Here is a 25,781-nt window from a genome sequence, read left to right on the forward strand (position 1 = left end):
AAGAAGATTAGAGCACAGGAGACCAGAAGTGAGAAGATTAGAGCAGAGTGGACCAGACAGAACAACTAACAAGAGGAAACTAGAGCAGCGAGAACCAGAGGAGATCAGAGGAAACTAGAGCATAGGAGATCAGCGTGTAGAAGACTAGAAGGTCGATCAGACGTGGAAGGACTAGAGCATCGAAAAGAGGCGAAGCAAAGCCGAATAGAAGAGAGGAGATGAGAAGTGACCAAGGAGGACCAGGAAGCACACCGGAGGAGGCAGGAGGAGGAATAGCAGAGGAGCGGGTAAGCGCAAGCGCCCGTCCGATCGATGCCCGTCTCCCGCTCGTATAAAGCGCTCGTCCTCGGGGGGCGCGCGACAGTTAGCGTTCCGCATTCGGAACATGCGCCGCGTCGCGGGTACACAGTGCCTACCCGTATCACTCGTCCTCGTTGCCAGTGTTCGCCGCTGTACCATCAGCCAGCGAGTCCTCCGCGCCGTGTGCAGCTGCCGTCTCTGGTGACCGCCGCGACCGGTTCCCACACAGGCCGACTTACCGTTCACGCTCCAACCTGCGAGCCGTTGTCACACGCCGACAACAACCGCCCCCGGTCCAGGGGACAAGAGACGGTCCCGTTGACCAAGACGGTGCTCGGGGCCCAGCTCCGCGCGGTCCACCCGCGTCGTCGTCGTTCCCTTCGATCAGTGATCGCGTGAAGAGGAAACCGGGTGATCCCAGTGAAAGTGACGCCGGGCCGGTTATACTTAGTGACCGGATCAGTGAGAAGATTCGCGCGCCAGCAATCCTCCTCCGCGTCCTCCTTCGGCTGCCCCTGCGATCTTGGCTCTCTCTCTGGCTATTCTCCGGGACCAGCTGCGCCGAACCGATACCCCTTTCTGCTAGCTTTACCAAGAGTTGACAGGGATCGCGGATGTTTTCGCTATCTCTTGCACGAGATCAGCTGAACTGAGACCCTCTTATCGGAGGGCAGACCTGACGATCGCTGACGATTTTAGACGTCGCGGGCTATCTCTTGCACCAGACCAGCTCAACTAGACCCCAGACTAGACCAGACTTGATTCCAGAAAATCCTGGACCAGGCTACCTGATCTGTCTCCTGTTTAGCACCAGCTTCGATGAGCCAATACCTTCGCACAGAGCAGACTTGTTTCTCCTCGAATGTTCAGGCTGCCTAGGCTGTCTCTCGAGCAACCGAACTAACACTTTGACATCTTATCTAGCGCAGAATTTGCGAAGATCTCGACAGCCTTGCCTAGGCTGTCTCTTAGCCCCAGATCAGCTGAATCGTCGTCTCGCCGTCGAGTCTAGCCCAGATTTCGCGAGAACGTCTGATGTCCAGGCTAGCTAGGCTGCCTGTTCCGTCAGACCGTTAACGTCTCGACGAAAAAAAACCCAGCCCAGATATTTGCGAACAGACCTCGGATGTCAGCTGGGTCTCCAGGCCCGGAGCAGCAGAACTAAGCGACGGTAGCCGAGCCCAGATCCTGCGAGGACCTCGGATGTCAAGGGTATCGAAGCAGTCCCCGGCTCCGCAGTACCGATAGGTCGCCGGCACGGCGGATCGAAGTCGATCTTATCGGCATATCGGCCGGTCCTGGTCGCGACGCGGCACCCAGCGTCACGACTCGGCGAAGCTGCGGCTTGATTACTGGCTCGTTTCTCGCGACGTGTCACCGACATTCGGCCCGGGCGAGATACATCCGGGCAGGCGTCAGAGCGGCGGTCACTGGACCGTCCGGCGGACGTCTCGACCGCCGTACGACGAGCCGCTGGAATCAGGAGGTGGAGGAGGAGGGGCTGTGGAGGTGGTGGAGGAGGAAGGCCCGCGGACGTGCAACAAGTTAAGAGGCCGCCGCTGCCGTCGACATCGCTGCCGCCGCCACCGTCCTCGCCACGATGTGACATGGATATCCTAGCACTAGCCTGCGCCCTCGTCGCCACGGCCCTTTACTGCAACACCCTGCACGCCGGTTTCGTCTACGATGATCGGTGAGTCCACGGATCGCGGCACCCTCGCCGACACGGCGCCCCGAATTCGGGGGCGTTCCGCGAGATGCTTCCGCGAGAATGTCGCTCCGTTTGATCGCCTCGCGAGTTAGGGCCGCGAATGCGTTCGCCTCGGGCCGATTCGCAAGCTCGTGCTTGCAAATGGGTTTGTTCTTTTCGATGCGTGAGCACCGAGTGATCGGCGACTGATGGGACAGAGGTCCAATGAGCGGGTTCGGTTTAGGGAAGGAATTCGAGAGGATGAATCGTTGAAAATGTTTTGTCTTTTGTATTGTGGAGAACCAAGGAAGGAAAACTCATTTTTAGCAGCAATGTCGTACGTTTATTGTACACGGTGTCCCGGGTTTTAATGTTCAAACTTTGTCGGTATATCCTGTGGTACTAAACAAGGAGATAATGTTATGCGAACGTAGGTCTTTTAGAGCTTTATTTACGCTAGATTTACGGAGCACGAAAAGACAGCTCTGTTTTATATTTGTTTATAAAGGTGACGTTAAGAGATTTATTCTGATTTTTGACGAGCGTTTTTGTAACATTTGCCGCAAGTAACGTATAAATTGAATAAATCACTCGTATATTGTGTATCTTTACGATGCGAATAATCGTAAATTAAAAAATTTACGTCATTTTGACAGGTTAAACAATTATAACGAAAATACGCGATACAAGTGAAATAGATTTGCTGTTACCGAGAGCATTGGATGGAACAGGTCAACGTATTTATGTACTGCTTGACATCGGCGCTTCAACTACTAATAGCTATTTAAAAGCTAAAAGCTGTTTGAGCTTTAATGATCTTAGACGATCTCGGGTAGTAATCACTGCTTACATAAACACGCTCGACGTAAATATTGCTGAGCTATTCGAGCCAATGTCCGCAGTAACAGCGAATCGATTACTATTCCACCTTTATCCGGTATTTTTGTTACAACTTTTTATCGAAGCTCCGAGTGACTTGTGTTTATATAACACTCTTCTCTTAGTGCCACAGAGCATACCGAGATATTTTGAACATAAAAAATACCGGGACACCTTGTATATTATGTATACAATGTCGTTTATTTTTTCTTGATTTCATGAAAGAAGTTTTGATCCTAAAGATCAACCGCGTTTTGGACTTTCGATTGAATTAGACGAGGACAGGATTTGTAACCAAATGGATGAAACGCGAAATTTATTTGTTCGAGAGATACGTGAAATATTGTCTGTTTAAACAAAAAATCTTTCGATTATTATTTTGATCTCCTTCGATTATTTTGATCTCGAAGAGCAACCTTGTTTTCGACGTGCAGCCGAATTAAACGACGACGCAATTAATGAACGAAGCGCGAAATTAATCGATTCTAGGGACACCTAAAACATCAGACATTTGAAAATGATCCGACCACAGGTGTTTAAAGAAAATGAAGACGGTAAAACGAAAATATGAGACTCGCGTATCACTTTATAGGTTTCCTGGTCGAGCCTCCCTTGACAATGTGATCGCCGTTTCCGTTCACGATCGATATTCGCGCAATGAAATCGATACGCAGGTGCTCGCGAGTGCAATAGTTTGAGATTAGTTCAAAGTGCGGAAACAATTACGCCTCGAATCCGATGTGTATTCTTGTCTCGCGGTCTGCGTTGAATTGTTTATGATCGGTTTTTGGAGTTGCAACATCTCGAGCTGAAATAGTCGAAGCTTAACGAACCGATAATAAAAAATCAATAAGAAGTAATAGCTATCGAACGTCGTTTCTAAATCCGCGGTACAGTCTGTCGAAAGATGACATCCGAAAATAAATGCACCGAGTCAACGGAGATGCGAATGATCTCTGTTGCAACACCTAAAGAGCTAAAGGAACGACGTTTTAGTTCGCAACGTTTTTTTTCTGATACAGGATTATTCGAATCGTGTTCTTTTAACCTGTCATCGGAGAACAAACGCCTGTGAAGTAATAAATCGTTGAAAGTTCGTACGATCTCTATCGAGAGAAAAGTTTGGTGAACGTCTAATTGCAGGAGGTAGAGAACACCCAATTGGCCATCGAGATCAGGCGTTTCAACGCTGCGAGATTCTTCGTACGGGTTCTTTTCCGTCAATAATCGGGAGGAAGCGATTTGACGAGCTGAAAACAGGTCACAGTCTTCACCGATAAGGCTCGGCCCCAATTATATGAAAATGTAGTGGAAAATCAAGCAAAACGAATCGGCCATATGAGCGTTCACTTGAGCGTTCAGTTGGAAAGATATTGTCCGCGATCATTGTCATAAGGTGGACTGAGATGCTGGTGGAATCTCGGTTGCTATTTCATTTCATTCCGAAGATTTGGAGAATTTTAATCTCTGTAAGATGTTGATAGTGACGAAGCTGCAGTGTTGTTTATATATTTGTGGTTGAAAGTGATTAAGTACTTATTGTCAATAGCATCTAAATAATTACTGTCAATAGTGTCAGAGTACTTATTGTCAGTAATGTTCATTTAATTACTGTCAACATTGTGGAAGTACTTATTGTCAATATTATTAAAGTACTTATTGTCAATACTATTCAAGTAATTACTGTCAATAGTGTTCAAGTACTTATTGTCGATATTGTTCAAGTAATTACTGTCAATAGTGTGGAAGTACTTATTGTCATTTGTGTTTAAGTACTTATTGCCAATACTGTACAAATAATTACTGTCAATAGTGTCCAAGTAATTTCTGTCAATAGTGTGGAAGTACTTATTGTCATTTGTGTTTAAGTACTTATTGCCAATACTGTACAAATAATTACTGTCAATAGTGTCAAGGAATTTCTGTCAATAGTGACCAAGTACTTACTGTTGATACTGTCCAAGTAATTGCTCTCAGTATTGTGTAAGTATTTATTGTCACTAATGTCCAAGTACTTATTGTCAATACTGTCACACATGATTACTGTCAATAGTGTGGAAGTATTTATTGTCACTAGTGGTTAAATATTCATTGTCAATACTATTCAAGTAATTACTGTCAATAATGTTCAAGTAATTACTGTCGATAGCGTGGAAGTACTTATTGTCATTTGTGTTTAAGTACTTATTGTGAATACTGTACAAGTAATTACTGTCAATAGTGTCCAAGTAATTCCTGTCAATAGTGTCCAAGTAATTTCTGCCAATAGTGACCAAGTACTTACTGTTGATACTGTCCAAGTAATTGCTCTCAATATTGTGGAAGTATTTATTGTCACTAATGTGTGTGTGTGTGTCCAAGTACTTATTGTCAATACTGTCCACATAATTACTGTCAACAGTGTGGAAGTATTCATTGTCACTAGTGGTTAAGTACTCATTGTCAATATTATTCAAGTAATTACTGTCAATAGAGTTCAAGTGCTTATTGTCAATACTGTTCAAGTAATTACTGTCAATAGTGTCCAAGTAATTCCTGTCAATAGTGACTAAGTGCTTATTATCAATACTGTCCAAGTAATTACTGTCAATACTGTCCACGTAATTATTGTCAACAGTGTCGAAGTACTTCTCGTCAATGCTGTCCAAGTAATTACTGTCAATATCGTGAAAGTACTTATTGTCACTAACGTCCAAGTACTTATTCTCAACACTGACCAAATAATTCCTGTCAACATTGTCCAATTATAATACCCGTTGTCAGCATCATCCGAGTACTTACAACGAATAGCGTCATCTTCGATTTTCAAACGAAGTTTTCCAACAGCCATTTATCGTTTCTAAATTGACAGCTGCCAGTCGCAGAGAATTGCCCGTAATTTCTGGAACATCGACGCGAATGTCCGCGCGGGTAATTCTGTTTACGTCGAAAAATCACGAGACCACTTCGTACCGGCATCCTTTCACATTTATTTGCGCCGGCGACACGAAAATGCGGGCCGAAAAATTCCGGTGGTAACACAATCGTTAATTTTTTCCTTGGTATCGAGTTGACACAGCAGCGGTGGAAACATCGATACAACGGAAAGGTGAACAGTTGAATTTGCAAATCCCTTTATTGGAAACAAAACAATTAAAATTCTGCACATTCGAGCGTAGGATTGTTCGCATCGATCGCGTCGTCGTTCGCAAATAATCGAGCGACGCGCTCGCCGCGCTGCTTTTTTGCGTTTATCGCGACGTGCACCGTGTGCGGGAAAAATGCGTCGAATTGCACGCGGCTGACGACCGAGGGTTAAAGATAATGCAGTTTACGCTGCACCGTGTTTCGGTCTCTCTCTCTCGCGCGCGCGCGCGCGTGTGTGTGTGTGTGTGTCCTCGTTGCTCGCGGCGACGTTTCTTCGCGAGGGAAACGTTTTCGCCACTTTTTTAAGAGGACCATGGTCACTGGCATTATACGACAGCTCACGAAGATATTCAAACACCTTTCGAATCACAATCAATTTTTTTCAAATTGATCGAAATTACTAGAACTTTTTCGAAGGCGTCAAAAGAACTAGTTCACCAAAATATGCACTTTTAAAAAAATTGCTGTCACTTAGAAGGACAAAGGAAAATAAAATACTCGCGGTTTTTCACTTTTCATCTCTGAACGTAAATTTAAACAATGTGTATTTATTTTTTCATTATTTCGGTTAACTTCTATGCGAGCTGTGTAACGTTGTTGCACGACGTGAACCGACGTCTGTCTGTAATTATAAAGAGAAACTGATACCGAATTTAATATCGTCGAATCGAATGCATTTTAATTTCCTCGTTATCGGATTCGTTTATATCGAAAATACAATTGTTGTTTCGAAGTTAAAATGGCTGCGAGTACGAAAGATGAAATGGAGAGTAATCGCTGGATTGCGGATTTTCTGCGTTTATGGAAAAAATGAGTAGCTGTAATATTAAATTACAAAGACACGAGAAAAATCTGGTAACGCCGTCACGCTATTTTCGACTTATTAAAAGTGATTAAAAAACAGCTGTTCTATATTAGTTTATAAAAGTGACAATCGGACATTTACCCTGATTTTTAACAAATGTTATTGTAACATATGAATTGAATAAATAACTCAGAAATGTATCTTTACGATAGGCTGTTTTCGACTTATTTAACACTAGATTTACGAAGCACAAAAAACAGCTGTTCTATATTAGTTTATAAAAGTAACAATCAGACATTTATCCTGATTTTTAACAAGCGTTATATTAACATATCAATTGAATAAATAACTCATAAATGTATCTTTACGATAGGCTGTTTTCAACTTACTTAACGCTAGATTTACGAAGCACAAAAAACAACTGTTCTATATTAGTTTATAAAAGTAACAATCGGACATTTATCCTGATTTTTAACAAATGTCATTGTAACATATGAATTGAATAAATACCTCATAAACGTATCTTTACGATAGGCTGTTTTCGACTTATTTAACACTAGATTTACGAAGCACACAAAAAACAGCTGTTCTATATTAGTTTATAAAAGCAACAATCGGACATTTATCCTGATTTTTAACAAGCGTTATATTAACATATCAATTGAATAAATAACCACTAAACGTATCTTGAAATCAATTAACTAAACCCGTCAATTCGACGGGTCCCGAAAAATCTAGCGTCAAATTACCCAAAGAAACGAAGCTGTTATACGAATATAAACATTCATATGATTTCTGTTCCCTGCGATCGTCCCGCACAATTTCGCTCTCGCGTGTAAAGAGACCCGCAGCCGAGTAATTGCCGCGTGTCCCTCTATTTATTCGTTCGCGAGCAATTTGAATCGCTTACGGGCCCGCCGTCAGACGTCGCCCGACGTCGAATCGGTATTCTATCGGCGCTTTATTGGCTCAACTTGTCTCCCCTAACTTTTATCCACACAATTGGCCCACTCCACAGTCCGGGAATGGCTCGGAGTGGCTAGGGAATAGTTTCGGGGTGGTCATGCTAGAAGGATAGCCGCCCCCGCGACGTTCTCCGTCGACGTACGCGCCGACGACGTAAGGGGGAGGGAGGCGATTTCGGGAAGGGGCCTTTCGCGGCCGTTAAAATTCATCGGCCCGGATATTCCGGCGTGACGATAATATCGTTATTTATTGGGATCGGGCGCAATAGACACCGGACGCTGAGCGTAACGGGAAACAGGCGCAAACACAATGAATAAAGGACAAGTCGCAGCTGGATAAGCTGATTTACGAGCCACCGCCATTTGCTCTGCGATTTCATTTAATCCGATTCTACTACGGTTTAGTTAATCAGATATTACTAATTACGTAAATGGCGACGTAACCGGCTGCGATAGGACGCAAATCATACGGCACTGGATTAGCGTTTCCTCTTTTCAGAGGAGCACCGGCTAATGTGTCATCGATCCCGCGCAAATCCCGCGACTCGATCGCTCGTTCCGCTCTGCAAAAATACGGGAGACCGTGGGAATTTCGAAGCGGAGTTTTTCTGTAATTATTAGTATCATTTTGTCGGGGAAATATTCTGTACCAGCATATCGTGTGTTGTATAATTATTATATGATTTAATTATTATATATAATATTATATAATATATTATATATTATATATATTATACGTATTATTATATAATATATATAATAATTGCACGGAAAATATCACAATATATATATATATATTGTATATATATATATATATATATATATATATATATATATATATATATATATATATTATATATATATATATATATATATAATATTCTAAGAGAATAAATTACATGTTATATAAGTTTATTATAATATTGCTGACAATGATGATAAATAGACTGCGGATTTTACGCGTATATGGCAAAATCGTTTAGTCACGAATTAAAACAGCGTAGAAATTAAAAGCATTTTAAAACGTCAATGTATTATTTTTAACTCATAAAGATGACCCAAGGAAAAATTAAGTTTCGCTGACAATTTTTATTCGGCATTGAAATCCGCAGTCTGCTAATAAGCATTGTTAAATTATCGATCGTACAATATATATCGCGATGCAGAATTCAATTAATCTCCACTGTTTCATAAAAGACTGAACAACGAACGCGTAAAATAGCCCGGATCTTTGGTCCAAGAACCTTCGATTCCTTCGAACGCCGTTAAAACTATCGCAGGATATCAGCGTCGAGTTTCGAAAATGCAATTATCTCATGGAATAACTGATTACGCAAAGGTTCGTCAACGCGCTGTCTGGGATCGGCGCAAATATAGGGTGTCCTAAAATCGCTCGAAGTTGATAATTCAATGGAACGGGAAAATGTAGAAGTGAAAGCATTTGATCGAATAATGGGTTCATTACGCTTTACCTTATTTTTAGACGCTGAGATTATCGTAGCCTCTATTCGTCTCGGTGGTATCTTGACGACAATATCGATTATTTAACGATGTTACAGATGTTCTTAACCGTGCTATCGATATTCATCGAACCGAATATACAAAATATTCCAAAAATGTCTCGCAATCCGGGAATGAAGGGTTCCTGAAGCCATTTGAAGCAACTTTTTCCTCAGCGAAAATGCGATCCGTGGCTTCGTTTACGAGTTATTAACGAAAAACGGTGACCAATGAGAGGCGAGCTCGACTGGCGCGAGACGGCCAACGAGAGGCGAGCTCGGCTGGCGCGAGACGGTCGAGCCAATCAGCGGAACTGAGCCGCCTCGCGTCAGCCGAGCTCGTCTCTCATTGGCCGCCGTTTTTCGTTAATAACTCGTAAACGAAGCCGCGGAGAAAATTTTTGCAAAGGAAAAAGTTACTCCAAATGACCCGAGGAACTCGCCACCACGATTGCGAGATAGTTTTGGGACACCGTGTGGACTGCGACAGCCGATGATGGCGGCAGTAGGCCGACAGTAGCGAACGCGGGCGCAGCGAAGAGGCTGGTTCCATTATCCGGCAGCAATCCCGTCGCTCCCGAAACGCGTAGGTAGGCAGCCCGTAGGTTCTAAACGCCTCTCTATCCTTGGCTGTATTCTCCATTATTACTCCGCGGGTCGCGGCGGGCAGATAGCATTCGGCATTCGGCATTCAGCACGCAGGAGCCAGCCTCGCCGGCCGGTTTGTCCCATAATCCAAAGTTACTCCGACGATAAGCGTCCTTAATCCGAAGCTCTCGAAATTCTGTGATACCGAATCCCTTAATTGAGTATCCCCTAATCTCCGGAACATCGTAGTTGCGGGTCGATCAGCTGCGAGGTCGGTGTGCTCACCGGCCGGGCCCCGATTACGTACTTCTGCCGTCACCGATGGCGAATCTGTTGCGTCGTTATCGCGGCCGCGACTCCCTGAATGCCGTGGGTGCAACGTCCGCCGACGATAACTTCCCGCCAGCCCATTGACAGCCTGCCCCGATAACCTGCCGATTTATTCGCCTGTGTATTCGCGTCGATAAGCTCTCGAGCGTAAGAACCGCGTCGCTGGTCTTTGCCGGTCACCGGACTAGCGGAATCGCTCGATCGTTGACTCTATAGATCAATTCTCCCGGCGTTTCTACATATTTTATCAACGGACTGTGCTAGACGTTTCTACGAATTTTATCGGTTAACTGTTCCAGACGTTCCCGCGGATTTTATCGGCGAACCGCTCTCTAGACGTTTTCTACGTATTTCATCAATAAACCGCGGATATTTTGCATTTATATTTGAAACCGAGGACGCCGAATGCAAAACAGTCAAAATATTCAAGCTTGCCACGGTGTCTCCGGTGGCTAGTTTTGGTTTATCTATTTAAAATTGCACCTTCTTGCTGTGGCGAACTCATCGATCCGTTTTATTTATTTATTCGTCGGGCATCAACGGGTCGAATTCATTTGTAAGATTTCTGCAAAAAATTTCGTATAATAATGATGATAATAACGGTAATAGTAACATGATAATAAAATGAGAAAAATTGTTACAACGATTGCAATGGTCGTGTCAAGGTTATGTCAAGGTTTAAGTTTTATATAAAAAATTCCGTATGTTATTCCGTATGTAAAATGTTAATAAAATGACAAAAATTGTTACAATGGTTACAATGGTTATATCAAGGCTTTGTCAAGGTTTAAGTTTTCTAGAAAAAATTTGGCATAATAATGATGATAATAACGATAATAGTAAAATGATAATAAAATGACAAAAATTGTTACAACGGTTGTATCAAGATTCTGTCAAGGTTTAAGTTTTATAAAAAAATTTCGTATAATAATGATGATAATAACGATAATAGTAAAATGTTAATAAAATGACAAAAATTGTTACAATGGTTACAATGGTTATATCAAGGCTATGTCAAGGTTTAAGTTTTCTAGAAAAAATTTGGCATAATAATGATGATAATAACGATAATAGGTCAAGGTTATCTCAACGTTATGTCAAGGTTTAAGTTTCCTAGAAAAAATTTGGCATAATAATGATGATAATAACGATAATAGGTCAAGGTTATCTCAACATTATGTCAAGGTTTAAGTTTCCTAGAAAAAATTTGGCATAATAATGATGATAATAACGATAATAGTAAAATGATAATAAAATGACAAAAATTGTTACAATGGTTACAACGGTTACATGAAATAAACGTCCAACTCAAGTATCTTAAAATAAGTACAGGAACCCACAGTTAATAATCGCTAATGACGTTACCCCTTTAATGGTCGTCACCAGGAAGCCATTAGTTGATAAACTAAACTTTCACTGTATTTCGGGTTCTTAGAACGAAATCGATGAAAGTAGAAATTTGCATAAAGATGCAGACTGTACACGTAGTTATCAGGGCATGATAAATGAGTGTCCAGGCTTGCAATTAGTGATAGTCATCGGTCGACCAAGTTTTTAACCGTGCTATTTTTAAATGTTCTGTTGCATAACTTCTAGAGCGCCATCGATTGCTAAAAACACTCACCTATTGCACCATAAAAGTGTTTAAATCCGCGTTTAAATTAGATTCGGTGAAATATTAATTACGGTTTATCAATTAATTACATAATATTAATTCAATTGTTAGGATTCAGTTCTTATATATCTCTGAAGACATTTTTCTGTTGCTTGAAATTTTGTACTTTACTAATAGAAGGGAATACGGCGGCTGTATAAAAATAAACAACTAAATAATTAATAATACGAACACTCGAACGAATCATTTCTCCGATCGCTTCGTTCAGCCTTGATCGGGAATTTCAGTCGCGACGACGGGTTTCCGATACTTTCTTTTACGGTTCCCGATATTGTAAAAATATTTCTAGAAAAAAAAAGATTCAGATTATATTATAATACAAATCACACGAAATTTAAATAAATCCAGTCTTGCAATTGTTACAAAATAATGTACATTAGTTTTTATCGTCGCCGATTGTCAACAACTGCAAAACCGCGCCGCGAGACTCGAACAATCGTGTCTCCGCTTCCTAAATTTTCCATTTCTGTTCACACGTTCCGCGACAATCGCAGAGAATTTACTGCGCTTTCGCCACCAACAAACTCGGAGCCGCGGAGTCTAGAAAATCATTTTTCGGAAATCCCCGGCGCAAGAAGAGCGCAGCTGTTATTCAAAGTTTCCCGACCGGGTTCGGCGGCCCTCGCCCCGCGAGTTACAGAGTTAAGCGCACTCCAGCGTTCAGGTGTTCTTTTGCCGGGGCGAACGAGGGGAGAGGGCTCTTGTTCGTGTATCACTGAGATCCGAAAGAAAGTACAACTCATCGGCAAAACATGCACCCCGCTCCGAAACACCGTCGCGTTTGTTATGGCGTGGCTCGCGATCCGGATGTTTCGCGCGCTCCATTCCTTGCACGCCCTGGTTGGATTAAACTTCGAGGTTTAATCGAGTTTGATCGCCACTTTCGCGACACAAATAATTCGATACGTTACAATGTTGCATGATATACCGTGTGCTGTGCTGGAGTACAATGATGAACCGATGTGCAACGATATGCAACGATGTGCAACGATGTGCTGAATTACAACGTTGTGCAGTTGTTTAGATCGTTTAACCATGTTTGAAGCGGTTTTTATCGGTCGATGATCGTTGCGATTCGTCTGTATTGAGTCGTTGCAATAGTAATTTCGGTTTTAAAGAAAGAAGACAGCTTGCAAAATAAACTCGAAATTATTATTATGGCAACGCGATAAATTAATACGCGAAATAAATTAACGCGATAAATTAATATCATAGAAGTATTTCGAGCTGTGATTAGTGGACACCGGATTTAATTCATTTGTAGGAAAATTGAGTAGATGACATATAATTCTATTATGTTTTTAAAAGAATTTAAGTATACAGTCGCGTTATTTTTTGTATGAAATTATTTGTATTAATTACATTACGTGATTTGATTGGACGTTGGTGTCACACACGTGTCCACTGTAATCTTTGAATATCGAATTACGAACGTTTCTCAGAATTCTTATTATTAATTTCAGTATAAAATTTGTCTGAACTTAATTTTCTTCGATCTTTATTATTCAGATTTTCGATTATTCCACGCAACAACGATGAAACTATAGAAGGACATCGATTAGACCTCGACTAATAATTAAATCAGATAATCGAAGTTCCATTGTCGATTTCGAATTCGGAGAATCGAAGTTCCACAGTCGATTTTGAATTCGAATAATAGAATTTCCACTGTCAATTTCCAATATTCTATTCGAATATTATTTCGATATTCTAATTCCTATAATCGAAGTTCCACTGTCGATTTCGAATATTCTACTTCGAATAATCGAAGTTACACTGTCGATTTCGAATTCGATTAATCGTAGTTCCACCGTCGATTTTGAATTCGAATAATCGAATTTCTACTGTCGATTTCGAATTCGAATAATCGAATTTCCACTGTCGATTTCGAATTCACATAATCGAACTTCCACTGTCGATTTCGAATTCGCATAATCGAATTTCCACTACAACACACTAGCGTCAGCCGCTTCGAAAATATCTTTCTCCAAAGATCCCAGTTCCATCGCGATCTTTGCTCCGCCGGCCTCCTGGATTTCCTGGTACGCGTACCACACACACACACACACACACACACGCACACATAGAGACCCGTATCTAGTAGTACGGTGCAAGGTTAATGCATGATGCATGTCGGTGATGCCGATAAAGTGTGCGATTGATGGCGATAGAAACAGATAGGCAGTTCGCTGGATGCGCGGCTGTTTAGGCGCTTTGAGCGTGTTTGAAGCCGTTTGAGGTCGTCGGTATCTACTAGTTAGGTTCCTTTTCATCGGTGCCAGCTGCAGTCCCCCGGCACAAACAACTCGATCGAGGGGTTGTAATGGAATAACGCGGGAACGGACTGATCGTAGGAATCAGTTTATTCCGGCGGCCGCGTTAGAAGTCAACCGTGCAGCGCGTTCTAATGGAATCGCCTGTAACGATCGGTCCGTTGATCAAACGTTTAATCGGCGAGCGCATTAGCGTGGGTGCCCGGCAGGGTCCCGGCGCGAAGGGTGCCCGCGTATCTCCCGGAGGAACCTTAAAACCCAGGTAATAACGAAAAACGGGCGCGGGTGCATTAAGCCGAGATAATTTTTCATCCATATCCGCCCCATTAGCGGCCACCTCGTTCGATGCGACGCGACCGCCAAGGCTAGAGCGCGGCCAATGCGCCCGTGGCGACCATAATCAAGTCGAGTCCAGTTATTAACGAGAGTCCGGCCGAGTTTTCACCGTTCTCCTTTTTGCCGCGCCCCGTCTCGCCTCGTCTCGCCACGCATCGCCCCGCACATCGCACCGTTTTCGCTTCCTCCGTTCCGCTCTTTCCCGTTTTCCGCGAGCCCGTTCGTCGCGACAATCGCAAAAAAGTTCCGCGACAACGACGCCTCGCGACCGCGAAAATTCTCTTCCGCAAACTTTCCGACGCCGGGCATTAATCTTCGCGGGCTCCTGCGCCGCCGCGATAATAATAACGACTCGTGTTTTCTATAATACCTGCTTACATTGCTAATATTGCCCGTGGAAATTAATTCGGCCCCTTCCACGGCCGAATCGATTATGCTACCGCCACACGGCGTTCCAACGCGTTTTGCGATTTTCGACGCTGTTCGCGCTGCAACGTTCTGGGTATCTGAGTTCAGCAGAATTTTATTCGGACGACGAATGAAAGAGAAAGGCTAACGGATTTTATTCGATACTGTCGAATAAATATTCGATCGAATAAAAATTTAGGTGAAGAACAATTTCTTCGAATAAGATTTTATTCGAATTAGAATTCGTTCGAATAAGAGTTTATTCGAATACAAATTCGTTTGCAGATTTTATTCGAATAAGAATTCGTTTAAAGATTGTATTCGAATAAGAATTCGTTTGAAGATTTTATTCGAATAAGAATTCGTTCGAATAAGAGTTTATTCGAATAAGAACTCGTTCGAAGATTTTATTCGAATAAGAATTCGTTCGAATAAGATTTTGTTCGAATAATTGATTTGAATAAAAATGATAGAATGCAAAGTGCTTTTTCATAGTTTATCGATTTATTTCGTCTATATTACTTTCGTAAATTATTCGGTTAAAGAGTTCTTCGAACCATTCGAATAAAGAATTATTCGAATAAAGAATTTTTCGAATCATTCGTTATTATTCGAATTATTCAAATAAATCGATAGAATAAACTCAAGAAATAATAATAGCCTCAAGAAAACTTGAAATATTCGAAAAGCTCGAAATATTCGAAAAGCTCGAAATATTCGAAAAACTCGAAATATTCGACGAAATTCGAATAATTGTCAGAATTTCCACTAGATATAAATATCGAGATACTCCTGTCATCATTAGATCGTAGAAATTTACGCTCCATTGTTAGATGGACAGAAATTGAACTAAATGAAGATTCTCTTCTCTCGACGCTTTCAAGATTACATTAAAATTAAACGACATCATACCGCATTCTATGAACTTTTGATAAAAAGGAGCGACGAATTACGACCATTTCATGCGGAAACATAATATTATTGTAAAATTACACGGCTGGTATCACAGGTAAGAATCCGAATGCGAGAAGCGAATTTAAGTGGACGTATACGCGGAAAGTCCGCCGGTATTGTCAATTGTTAATGTCGTACGCACAAAGGGCGGCCCGTACAAAGGTGAATGAAAACAATCCGGTGTATTTTAATGAACCTGAGTGTAACGCGTGCTAATTGAGGCACGATAATGTGATTAAATACCTGAGGAATCACTGAATAAAGAAATAAATGGCCCGTTGTTCGCCGAAGTGCGCTGGTTAATTTATCCCCGACAAATTAAAACATTTCATCAACCGTATTATATCAAGATTATTCTACACAAAAGAATTCATTATGTAATTGACAACTGTTCTTTGTATCCCTGCAATCCACTGAAGTGCATACGACATTTATGACGTTCTTTGAGCCACTTCGTTCACAAAAAGCCACATGCACTATATTTTTGATATTTTTAACTAGGAAGCAGTATAGAGTAAATAAAAATCATTTTGCAGTTTTCGAGAAATTTGCTAAACGATTTTCCTAATAATGTGAATTTTTGTACGATTACTGGACCGTACATTTCGTAGATTTGTGATTCGAAAAATAACCAGGTGAAACACCGGGCAATAAAGAAGTTCGAGGGATTGAAGAATACGTGCATTGCTACTAATTAATTTACCTCGTTAGAAGAAGAAATACATTTTGATTGCACCTCTGGTCTCATCAAATAAAGAAATACATTTTCATCGAGGTTCTGTCGTCGTTAAAAATAGAAATACATTTTTATCGAACTTCTGTTAAAAAAAGAAGATAGACTTTTTATCGAACTGCTGTTCCCAATAAAAAAGAGAGATACATTTCGATTGCACTTGCGATCTCGATAAAAAAGAAATACATTTCGATCGCACTTCTCGTCTCATTAAATAAACGAATACATTTTTATCGAACGTCTGTCAACATTAAAAATAGATACACATTTTTATCGAGCTTCTGTTATCATTAAAAAGAAGATACACATTTTTATCGAGCTTCTGTTATCATTAAAGAGAAGATACACATTTTTATCGAGCTTCTGTTTGCAATAAAAAAGAAAATAAATACATTTCGATCGCACTCCTGTTCTCAATAAAAAAAGAAATACATTTTGATCGCACTTCTGGCCTCATTAAATAAACGAATACATTTTTATCGAGCATTCGCTAACATTAGAAATAGAAATACATTCTATCGAGTTGCTGGTATCATTAAAAATAGCTAGACATACATTTTTATTGATCTTCTGTTCTGAATAAAAGAAAAGAAGTGTATTTTGACACAGAACTTCTTCCACTGTTCTGACAGAACTTCTGCCATCGATAAAAAAAGAAATACATTTTGACCACACACTGCTCCTCTTAATTAAATAAAGGAACGCATTTTTATCGAACCCCTGTTACAATTAAAAATAGAAATACATTTTCATCGAGCTCCTGTTATCATCAAAAATAGATACACGTTTCGATCGAACTTTTGCCACGATCGAAGGAAAAAAATACATTTTAATCGACCCCCTAATTACAATTGAAAAGAAGAAACACTTTCGATCGAACTTCCGTTATCATTTAAAGCAGAAATAAATTTCGATCGGTCCACTGTTCTCGTCAAGAAAGGAAATACAGTAATGTCTCTCTAATTGACGCTTAGTTTGTCCACAAAAATGGACAATTTAGGAAGAAGAGATACGATTATTCGAGCCTTGTGGCTCGTTTTTTATGGTTATCGATTGTCAATAATTATTATAATAATTTATAATAATTTATAATATTATTATTATAATTATTCGATACTCGAATAATCGTATCTCCTCTTCCCAGATTGTCCATTTCTCAGCACAATTTGAGCGTACTGTACATACATTTGCATCGAGCTTCCGTTCCTCGCGATTGATCCGCGACATGCATCGTCCCATTAATTTCGCATTCGCGAGTAAAATGTCCGCTCGCACTTACGTCATCGAATTGGTGCCATCGTTTGCTGTCGAGAGCATAGCAGTCACGCCGTTCTTCTCGTCCCTTTCTCTCCGCTGCTCGGTGCCGAAAAACAAGGGAAAAACGAGCGAAAAACAAGCGAAATACAAGGAAATAAATATGGACCCCCTCCCTCCCCCCATCCCGTATTCTCTGGCAAGGCATTGTGGTCGCCGCGGCGCGGTAAAATACGGCAGTTTTATTATCCCATGAGTTTTAGCATGGCGCGGCCAGCCTAGACTCGCGCCGCGGCCAGAATAAACTCCCGAGACGGCGAACTCCCGGGCAAAACCTATGCGTTCGGGGCCAACCTCAGACAGGATCTTCGGATCCCGTATCTTCTATTTATCATACAAACTTTTCTTCATTTTTTACCCGGGCCCGAGGAATCCCCCTTTCAGCCTGACGATGATGCCGGAACATTTTGCCGCAGTAAGAGATAACCCGCACGTGGCCTGGCTCTCTATCGGCCGTTTGACTTATGGCGAATCGAAAGGCTGTTTGCACACCTTCCTCTTTTTATATTAACTTCGTGTTCCTCGAATCTTCTCGGCGGATTTTGGTAATTGTCCAATAACACACTTTTCGATGTACTCAATTTTTTTGCGGTCGTTGCATTGGATTCTGGTCGGACGTTTCTTTGCAAAATATGCGATATAGTCTCGATATTAGTCTTAATTAACAGCATTTTTAATGCCTTCTTTTGTTAAGATTTGACGATTTTTATCTTGTTCGTCACTGTTGCTGGCTGAGTCCTAAAATTTTGGTATTTTTTAGTACTTTATATTATATTATATTTATTTATATATATAATATATATATTATAATATATATATATATATATATATATATATATTATATTTATATATTATATATATTATATTTATATATATTATGTTTTTAGAATATTAAAATATATTGATGAGGATTCACAATATTAAATTGCATTGTTTTGGAACCTCGAGGTTCATCAGTGTCCAAGAATATATGTCACATTAGTATAACTTTGACTTCGTTCGATATTATTTCATTAATTTGTACAAACATAAACAGAATTCGTTAGACCTTTTAGTGATAATAAAATATATTGAATCGTTAGTATGTGAAAATAAAGAGAACATCTAATGAAACGTTAAATATTTTCTCGTTAATTTTTACAACATGAACCGAATTCATCACAGTTTTCAATGACAGTAAAATATATTGAACCATTATTATGAAAATAATGAAGACGTCTAATGAAACGTTCAATATTTTCTCGTTAATTTCTGCAGAATTAATTAATAATTGTACATAATTCATCACATCGTTCAGTGAACGTAAAGTATATTGAATCGTTGGCATTAAAACGACGAAAACATGTAACAATATTTACATTTAATAGGCGTCAAGCGTCGATGGAATTTAACGGTTTCGATAATGTTACGTCCAGCGACAAGGAAGCTGATTATAATACCTAATTCGCTTGGCGTGCATGCTGCTAGTAACCGGCAATTGATTCCGTGCATACGCAGCGGTGTTATCGTCTATTTATTTAGTAGAAAACTGTACGAGGCAACGTGTGGATTTTATGAATTTTCGACAACAAACGATAAAACCGAATTTGTACAACTCATTAAAATAATTAAAAAACAAACGACATTTTCATCTGACTTGCATTTCTAATAATCAACTAATAATCAACATTTTTATTCAGCACAAAAATCCGCGGTCTAATTATCACCGAAGTCCCAAGCACTGTTCACAGGAGAATAAGTCACGCAAGGAGTGGGGGAAGACGAGGCATGAATCCTACATCCGTGAGTTTCGCACAGCTAGGTGGCTGCACCTATTGCATCCTATTGCATCTTAGCGTCCCTTGTACGCGCCACTCCCAGCGTAACTTATTTTCCTGTCAACGCCAGTGCAACGCACGAAACAGATTCGCGACAACGGCGGCAAAGCAAAAAGTGCCGGCTGGTTTCGCGCGCCTGGTCGACTAAATCTCGTAAACCGACGCGTCTCCAGGCAGCCGTTCGGCTGAGCCGCATACGATTCGCCGCGACTGAGCGCGATGGGGTCGCCCTTTGCAAGCGTTCGGAATAAGAAAAGTTGCGGCAGAGGGTCTCGGCGGCGAGGCTTAGCTCGTTCTCTTACTGTCGTTGAATAATACCGCAGCGTTCGGCGCGGCCGCGCCACTCAGTCGCATGAAATGTAAAACGGCGCATTACTATTTCAGAAAGCCGCGGACTTTTTCGCAGAAGGTATACACACGCCTTTCCGGGAATGCGTGTGAATAATTGACGAGCCCTTAGAACGGCACACGTTCCTCGGAGTCAAAGCAGCTCGGGCGGAGGGATTGGACGCGCGAAATGCATCGCGCGTCCCCCCCCCCCCCGCCCGCGCGCGCAGAACGCTCCGCCCCACAGGTTCGGAACGATGAATGCAATCTCGCGCGTATGAATAATCGAAATCGATTACGGGACTCTTGTTTTCCGCGGGGCGCTCTTTGATTCGCGAGAACCAGCCGGGGCCCCGGATCGCGGGTCAACGAGAAAGAAATGCCGCGGCGACCGATTTTCCCCCGAACACCGATCGGCCGTTCGTCGGACCGTATCGGCCGGAATAACAGCGTGTTTTGCCGGCCCCGTCTGTCATATTTATGCTGCCGTTAAATAATGGAATTAAACCCGGCCGCTTGTTATCTCACGGCACATCTATTCCCGCGCCTCCCGGGTACCCGCTGTTTTTCCAAGCCGAGTCCGTGCTTTTCGTCGATCGAACTGCGGAAAGCGGCCGAGAAACAGCCGAAAAATATTAGTCCCGCCGCTGGATCGCGGTAAACGCCGCGGTGAAAAAACATGGGCAAGCTTCGTTTGCGTTTCTATTATAGTTTTCGAGAAAGTTGACTCCAGGGCTCCGTGGATCGGGCGCGCTTACGAAGCAACGAGAGGCGAACGGGTTGGTCGTATCGCTTCGTGGAAAAGTAATTTTTCCAAGAAATGTTCGGAGGTCGGAATTGAAACCGGCAGTCGCGATTCTTCGGGCCTTGCGGCAAAAAAAGGTGGCGGCCAAAGATTATGGTCCAAAAATTATGGCACTTCCGGGAAATGAGGGATTCCTGAGGTCGTTTGAAGTAACTTTTTCCTTTACAGAAATGTTCTACGAGGCTTCGTTTACGAGATATTAACGAAAAACAGTGGCCAATGAGAGGCGAGCACGCCTAGCGCTAGGCCGCCGAGCGTCAGCTGACCTCGCCTCTCATTGGTCAGTGTTTTTCGTTAATAACTCGTAAACGAAGCCTCGCAGAAAATTTTTGTAAAGGAAAAAGTTACTCCAAACGACCTCAGGAACCCCTCGTTTTCTAGAAATACCGCAATTTTGACTCGACTTGTCTCTGCAGAATCATTAGATCGCGGATTTTCATGCAAGACTGTCTGCATGAATTGCCAAAAATCGAAACTACGTAGCAAGCTTATTCATTGGTTAATCGTTTCAGTTGATAAAAAATGAGACACAGATATTTTCAGATGCTTCCAATCTTTCCACTACGTTGAATTGCACCAGTTTCCCCATAAATGCATCAAACCCGCAGTCCCGTAGTCGTTCTACCCGAGGTTCCGCCATGATTTTCGGCGGACATTGTCTATCCGACCGATTCGGCTCGGCCGGTCGCGACCGTTTCGGTGAAACCGAGGCCGGGCTGGTTGCTCGGTGACGAATCGATAATACACGCTATAATCCATTATGTCGGAATATGAAAAATTACGGGCGGCCGTTCCGAGCGGAAACGATTACCCGGCTGCGTCACATTTAGCCCTAGATTACGAGTATCTGCCATTTGTAGCGGCAGTCGGTCGTTCGGGAATATTAAAAAATTGTATCGCTCTCGACGGCCGAGCCCGCGCGAGAGAAACGAGCATTTCCACTCGAATTAACCCCGCGCCGATCCTCCGCCGCCAACCCCGCTTCCGTCGTTCCCCGCCTCGCTAGCGGATCCGTAATGGTGGACGCCGTCTGAAAACAAAAAAGCGAACGAGAGAGAGAGAGAGAGAGAGAGAGAGAGAGAGAGAAAAGAGAGAGCGGCCGCTCCCGCCGCGCGAAATAGATCTTGGATCGCATGCAAATCCGGCCGGTTGTTCCGCACGCGATGTCAATTCGCTCGATTGTCACCGACAATTCGGACACGCGACGGCAAACTCTCGCCCTGACGCCGATCCGCGTCATCGAAATCGTTGTGTGCTTCGGCAGCGCGCGACGCCGATAGCCGGTTTGATTTTTACCCGCGGTTCGATCGTTGCCTCGTCACGACAAATTTATGATAATTCTGCGGAGCAAGTATAATAATAACAATAGTAATTTTTGACATCACGATTTTCTTTCGCTTTTGCCATACTTTTGTCATACTTTCGTGGGTGTGCATGATTCACAATTGAACCGATCGAAGTGTTAACGGATAAAGTATCATTTTGATTGTTTCAATTAAATTTTAATTTTAATTTCTTAATTAATTCGAAGCATTCGGGACGAAAATGAGTAGGTCAAATACGAGATTATAACATTGCAAGAATTTCAGGATGTCGTCGCGTTGCCTTCGATTCGTTGGAACCGTGAAAACAGTGTCTTATGCACTTCTGCATTTTGTATTCTCTGCAATTGAATTGTAATTACTTTGTAAGATTCGAAAATATCGCTTTCTATGTAAGTAACATTTTCGAATGTTACAAAATGATTGCGATTTAATTGCAGAGAATTTACAATGCAGAAGTGCACAGAGTTACGGGAAATCGGGGGACGATTTTTCGAGCCGCCCGTTATACTATCGGCGTTCGATTTTTCGCCGGCGATCGTCGGCGAGTGTTAGCATTCCACGTTATTAAGGGATAACGGGCTGCATCGATAAATCCATCGGCGCGCGTCCATCTAAACCACGTGTTCCGCATAAATATCGAATACGTCGCAATGTTGAAACTATTCCAGCGGACGACTTTTATAAATCGACCGATCGTCCAGTCCGTAGCGCTTTTTTTTCCGACCGATGACAAATACCGGCTATTTGTCGCGCGCGCGCGCGCGCGTCGTCCGACCGTCGTTCGATCGGTTCTCTCTCGTTACGAGGAATATAATCGAGCTTCGTCGCGCGTTCTCCCAAGGTTAGCGGATCCGCGATTCACGTGCTGACGACCGTCTACGCGGCACGGCGACGTCAACCGTGAACTGTAATCGAAACCGCGCCGCGATTATTCGATTTCTCTAACGATCCGAGTTTATTTAACTGCGGAGTAACAGGTACAAGTTTCCACGACGAAATTCCGGAAGTCTAACGACCGCTCCTCGGGGTTATGGTTCTATACGATCCGCGGCCGCGGAACGGAGAATGCCACACGGTGGAATTTACTTTCAAAGTCATCACCACGGTCGAAAGTTAAATTCATAGTAGGCCGACGTGCTACGCGGATCCTTCTCTCGCGATTAACGCTTCTACCGTCTCAATCGAATGTGTTCTGCATCGATGAGTCTGCTGCATTATATTTTACGCTGTTCGGCGATCCGTATTGTCTTATTTGATATTTATTATTATTATTATTATTTATTATATATATATACATTTATTATTTATATTTATTATACGAGCCGTTTATTTTGAAAGTGGCAGATGAAAAGTGGTGATTTTTTAATGTTTATACGAAATTATTTATACTGAGAAAAATATATCAGTATCCTGAGATGACAAATACAAGTAAATCTTCTCGAAAGTTAGCATCCATATTTTTAAACGTGGTCAAACGCAAACCCTTAAATATATCGACTTAAAAACAAAGTGACTTATGCCACTTTCACAATAAACGACTCATATTATCATATTATATAGTATATTCTATGTATATTATCATTATTATTATATTTATTATATTATATTATTATTATACAGGGTGTCCCAAAAATGTCTCGCAGTCCGAAAGTGGCGGCTTCCTCAGGTCATTCGAAGCAACTTCTTCCTTTACAAAAATTTTCTCCGAGGCACCGTTAACGAGTTATTAACGAAAAACAGTGACCAATGAAAGGCGAGCTCAGCTGGCGCGAGGCGACCGAGCCAATGAGCGGAACTGAGCTTCGTGCGACGGTTAGCTGGGCCGCCTCGCGTCAGCCGTACTTGATTCTTATTGGTCACTGTTTTTCGTTAGTAACTCGTTAACGGTGCCTCGGAGAAAATTTTTGTAAAGGAAGGAACTGCTTCAAATGATCTGAGGAATCCGCCATTTCCAGATTGCGAGACATTTTTGGGACACCCTGTATTCATTATATTATTGTTATTATTATTATTATTTATTTGGTATTTATTTGGCATTTACTTCTTCTCGCACACAGCTGCGTCGATAACCAGAGTTGGGCAAAATGAAGATGAACAATTATCACTCGTTAGGTATTACATAGTAATTATATAAATTGTTATCAGTTCGTTACGATAACTAACGAGGATATGTATACAAATTATTATGAATTGGTTACAATACCTAAACGAGTATATAGAAATTGTTTTAAATTAGTCAGAATAATTAACGAGTGTTTACGAATGAGTTATATAAGTTATTATACATTAGTTACGATAACTAACGAATCATAGTCGTTAATCGTTAATCAGATCACTTTTTGCCCAACTCTGTTAATAATTATCCGCACGTATACACGGGATGAACAATCGCATGGGAATATTAATAATTAACAATAGTGATATTAATGCTTTATTTACTGACACTGTTTATTTTCTGATGGTTCATTTATAATCAGCAATTTAAGGTAAATTGCGATGACTTTTTTCGAAAAAAAACTGTTCTAAGACCTGCAATGATGATGATTCTCTGTAAAATGTTAAATTAAAATTAACCTATAGAAGATTCTTTCTTGCAGAATGTTCTGTTGTGTGTGTGTGGAGATAATAGATTTCAGAGTAGTTTTTCAGTAGATGAGGTCGGCTATGGTCAGACGAAGTCTTATTCAATGGCTCGCTTGGCGACGTTCTAAAATATTTCCTTTCGAAACGAAAGTTTTATCCAAACTTTTATGCAAAGTTTCACCTAAAATTTTATTCTTTCTTAGCTAATTGCTCTAATTTGCAATTATGTGTATTCGAAGTTAATATATCTTGATGGAGTAATAAAAATAAAAATTGAAAATATAATTACTAAATAGCGAGTTCATTCCTACAATCACTAAATTGCTTAAAAATAAGATGTAAAAATAAGACTAAATAGATTAGAAATAAAACGTAAAAATAAGACGTTGCCTCTTGCAGATTCTTTTGATCCTCCCTCCATTTAAAATTGCAATAAACCCGCAAAAGAATCAATTGTCTCGATTCTTATATCTAATCCACCGTACAATAAAAACACGGAAAATCAAACTTCGGCTACAAATATCGAAATAAAAATAAACAGCATCTCGGTCGTCAACGGTGACTTCAGCGCATTCGAGGTATCATATTAAAAACGAAATATGAACGAGGAAAATCGAGATCCGCGCGCACATAATGCATTACCGTAAAATTTCATTTCCAAAGCAGTCGAAACAATTCCATCGGTCAGGTGTTGAACACCGTAGTTTCCGTCCTACGCGGAACCAATTAACGTAAATTGCAGGCATTCGTTCTCTTCGGAGAGCGGAGAGAAAATCCCGGCAAAATCATGCACACCGTTTGCACCCGAGCAGCCTACGCAGCCCGGGATAAAGCAAAAATAGCAGCAGCCCGGGAAATTCTCGGCGAAAGTTTGAACAGGTGATATCGGCTCGACAAGTCCCATCGGTTCCCCGGCGAGCAAGAGAAGTTCGAAACTCGTCCTGGATCGGAACAGTGGCCGATCCCCGTTCCGTTCGGCGAACGGCGAAGCCACGAAGACGGGGAATCGATCGTCGTTTGTTCGTCGCGGACGCTCGAAAAACGGTCCG

The 25,781-nt window shown here is 41.7% G+C and overlaps 1 protein-coding gene across 2 annotated transcripts in view; it reads left to right on the plus strand.

The window, feature by feature from the left end:
* The first annotated feature begins 350 nt into the window (after positions 1-350).
* Tmtc2 (Transmembrane O-mannosyltransferase targeting cadherins 2) overlaps positions 351-25,781 on the plus strand; it is a 553,554-nt gene continuing 528,123 nt past the window's right edge. For both annotated transcript variants that reach the window (XM_033470689.2, XM_076518848.1), the window contains exon 1: positions 351-1,993. In XM_033470689.2, the coding sequence (XP_033326580.1) occupies positions 1,908-1,993 (86 nt within the window). In that variant the 5' untranslated portion in view covers positions 351-1,907. The remainder of the gene's footprint in view (positions 1,994-25,781) is intronic.

This window comes from Megalopta genalis, chromosome 2 (assembly GCF_051020955.1).
Source record: "Megalopta genalis isolate 19385.01 chromosome 2, iyMegGena1_principal, whole genome shotgun sequence".
In the NCBI taxonomy this organism is placed as follows: domain Eukaryota; kingdom Metazoa; phylum Arthropoda; class Insecta; order Hymenoptera; family Halictidae; genus Megalopta; species Megalopta genalis.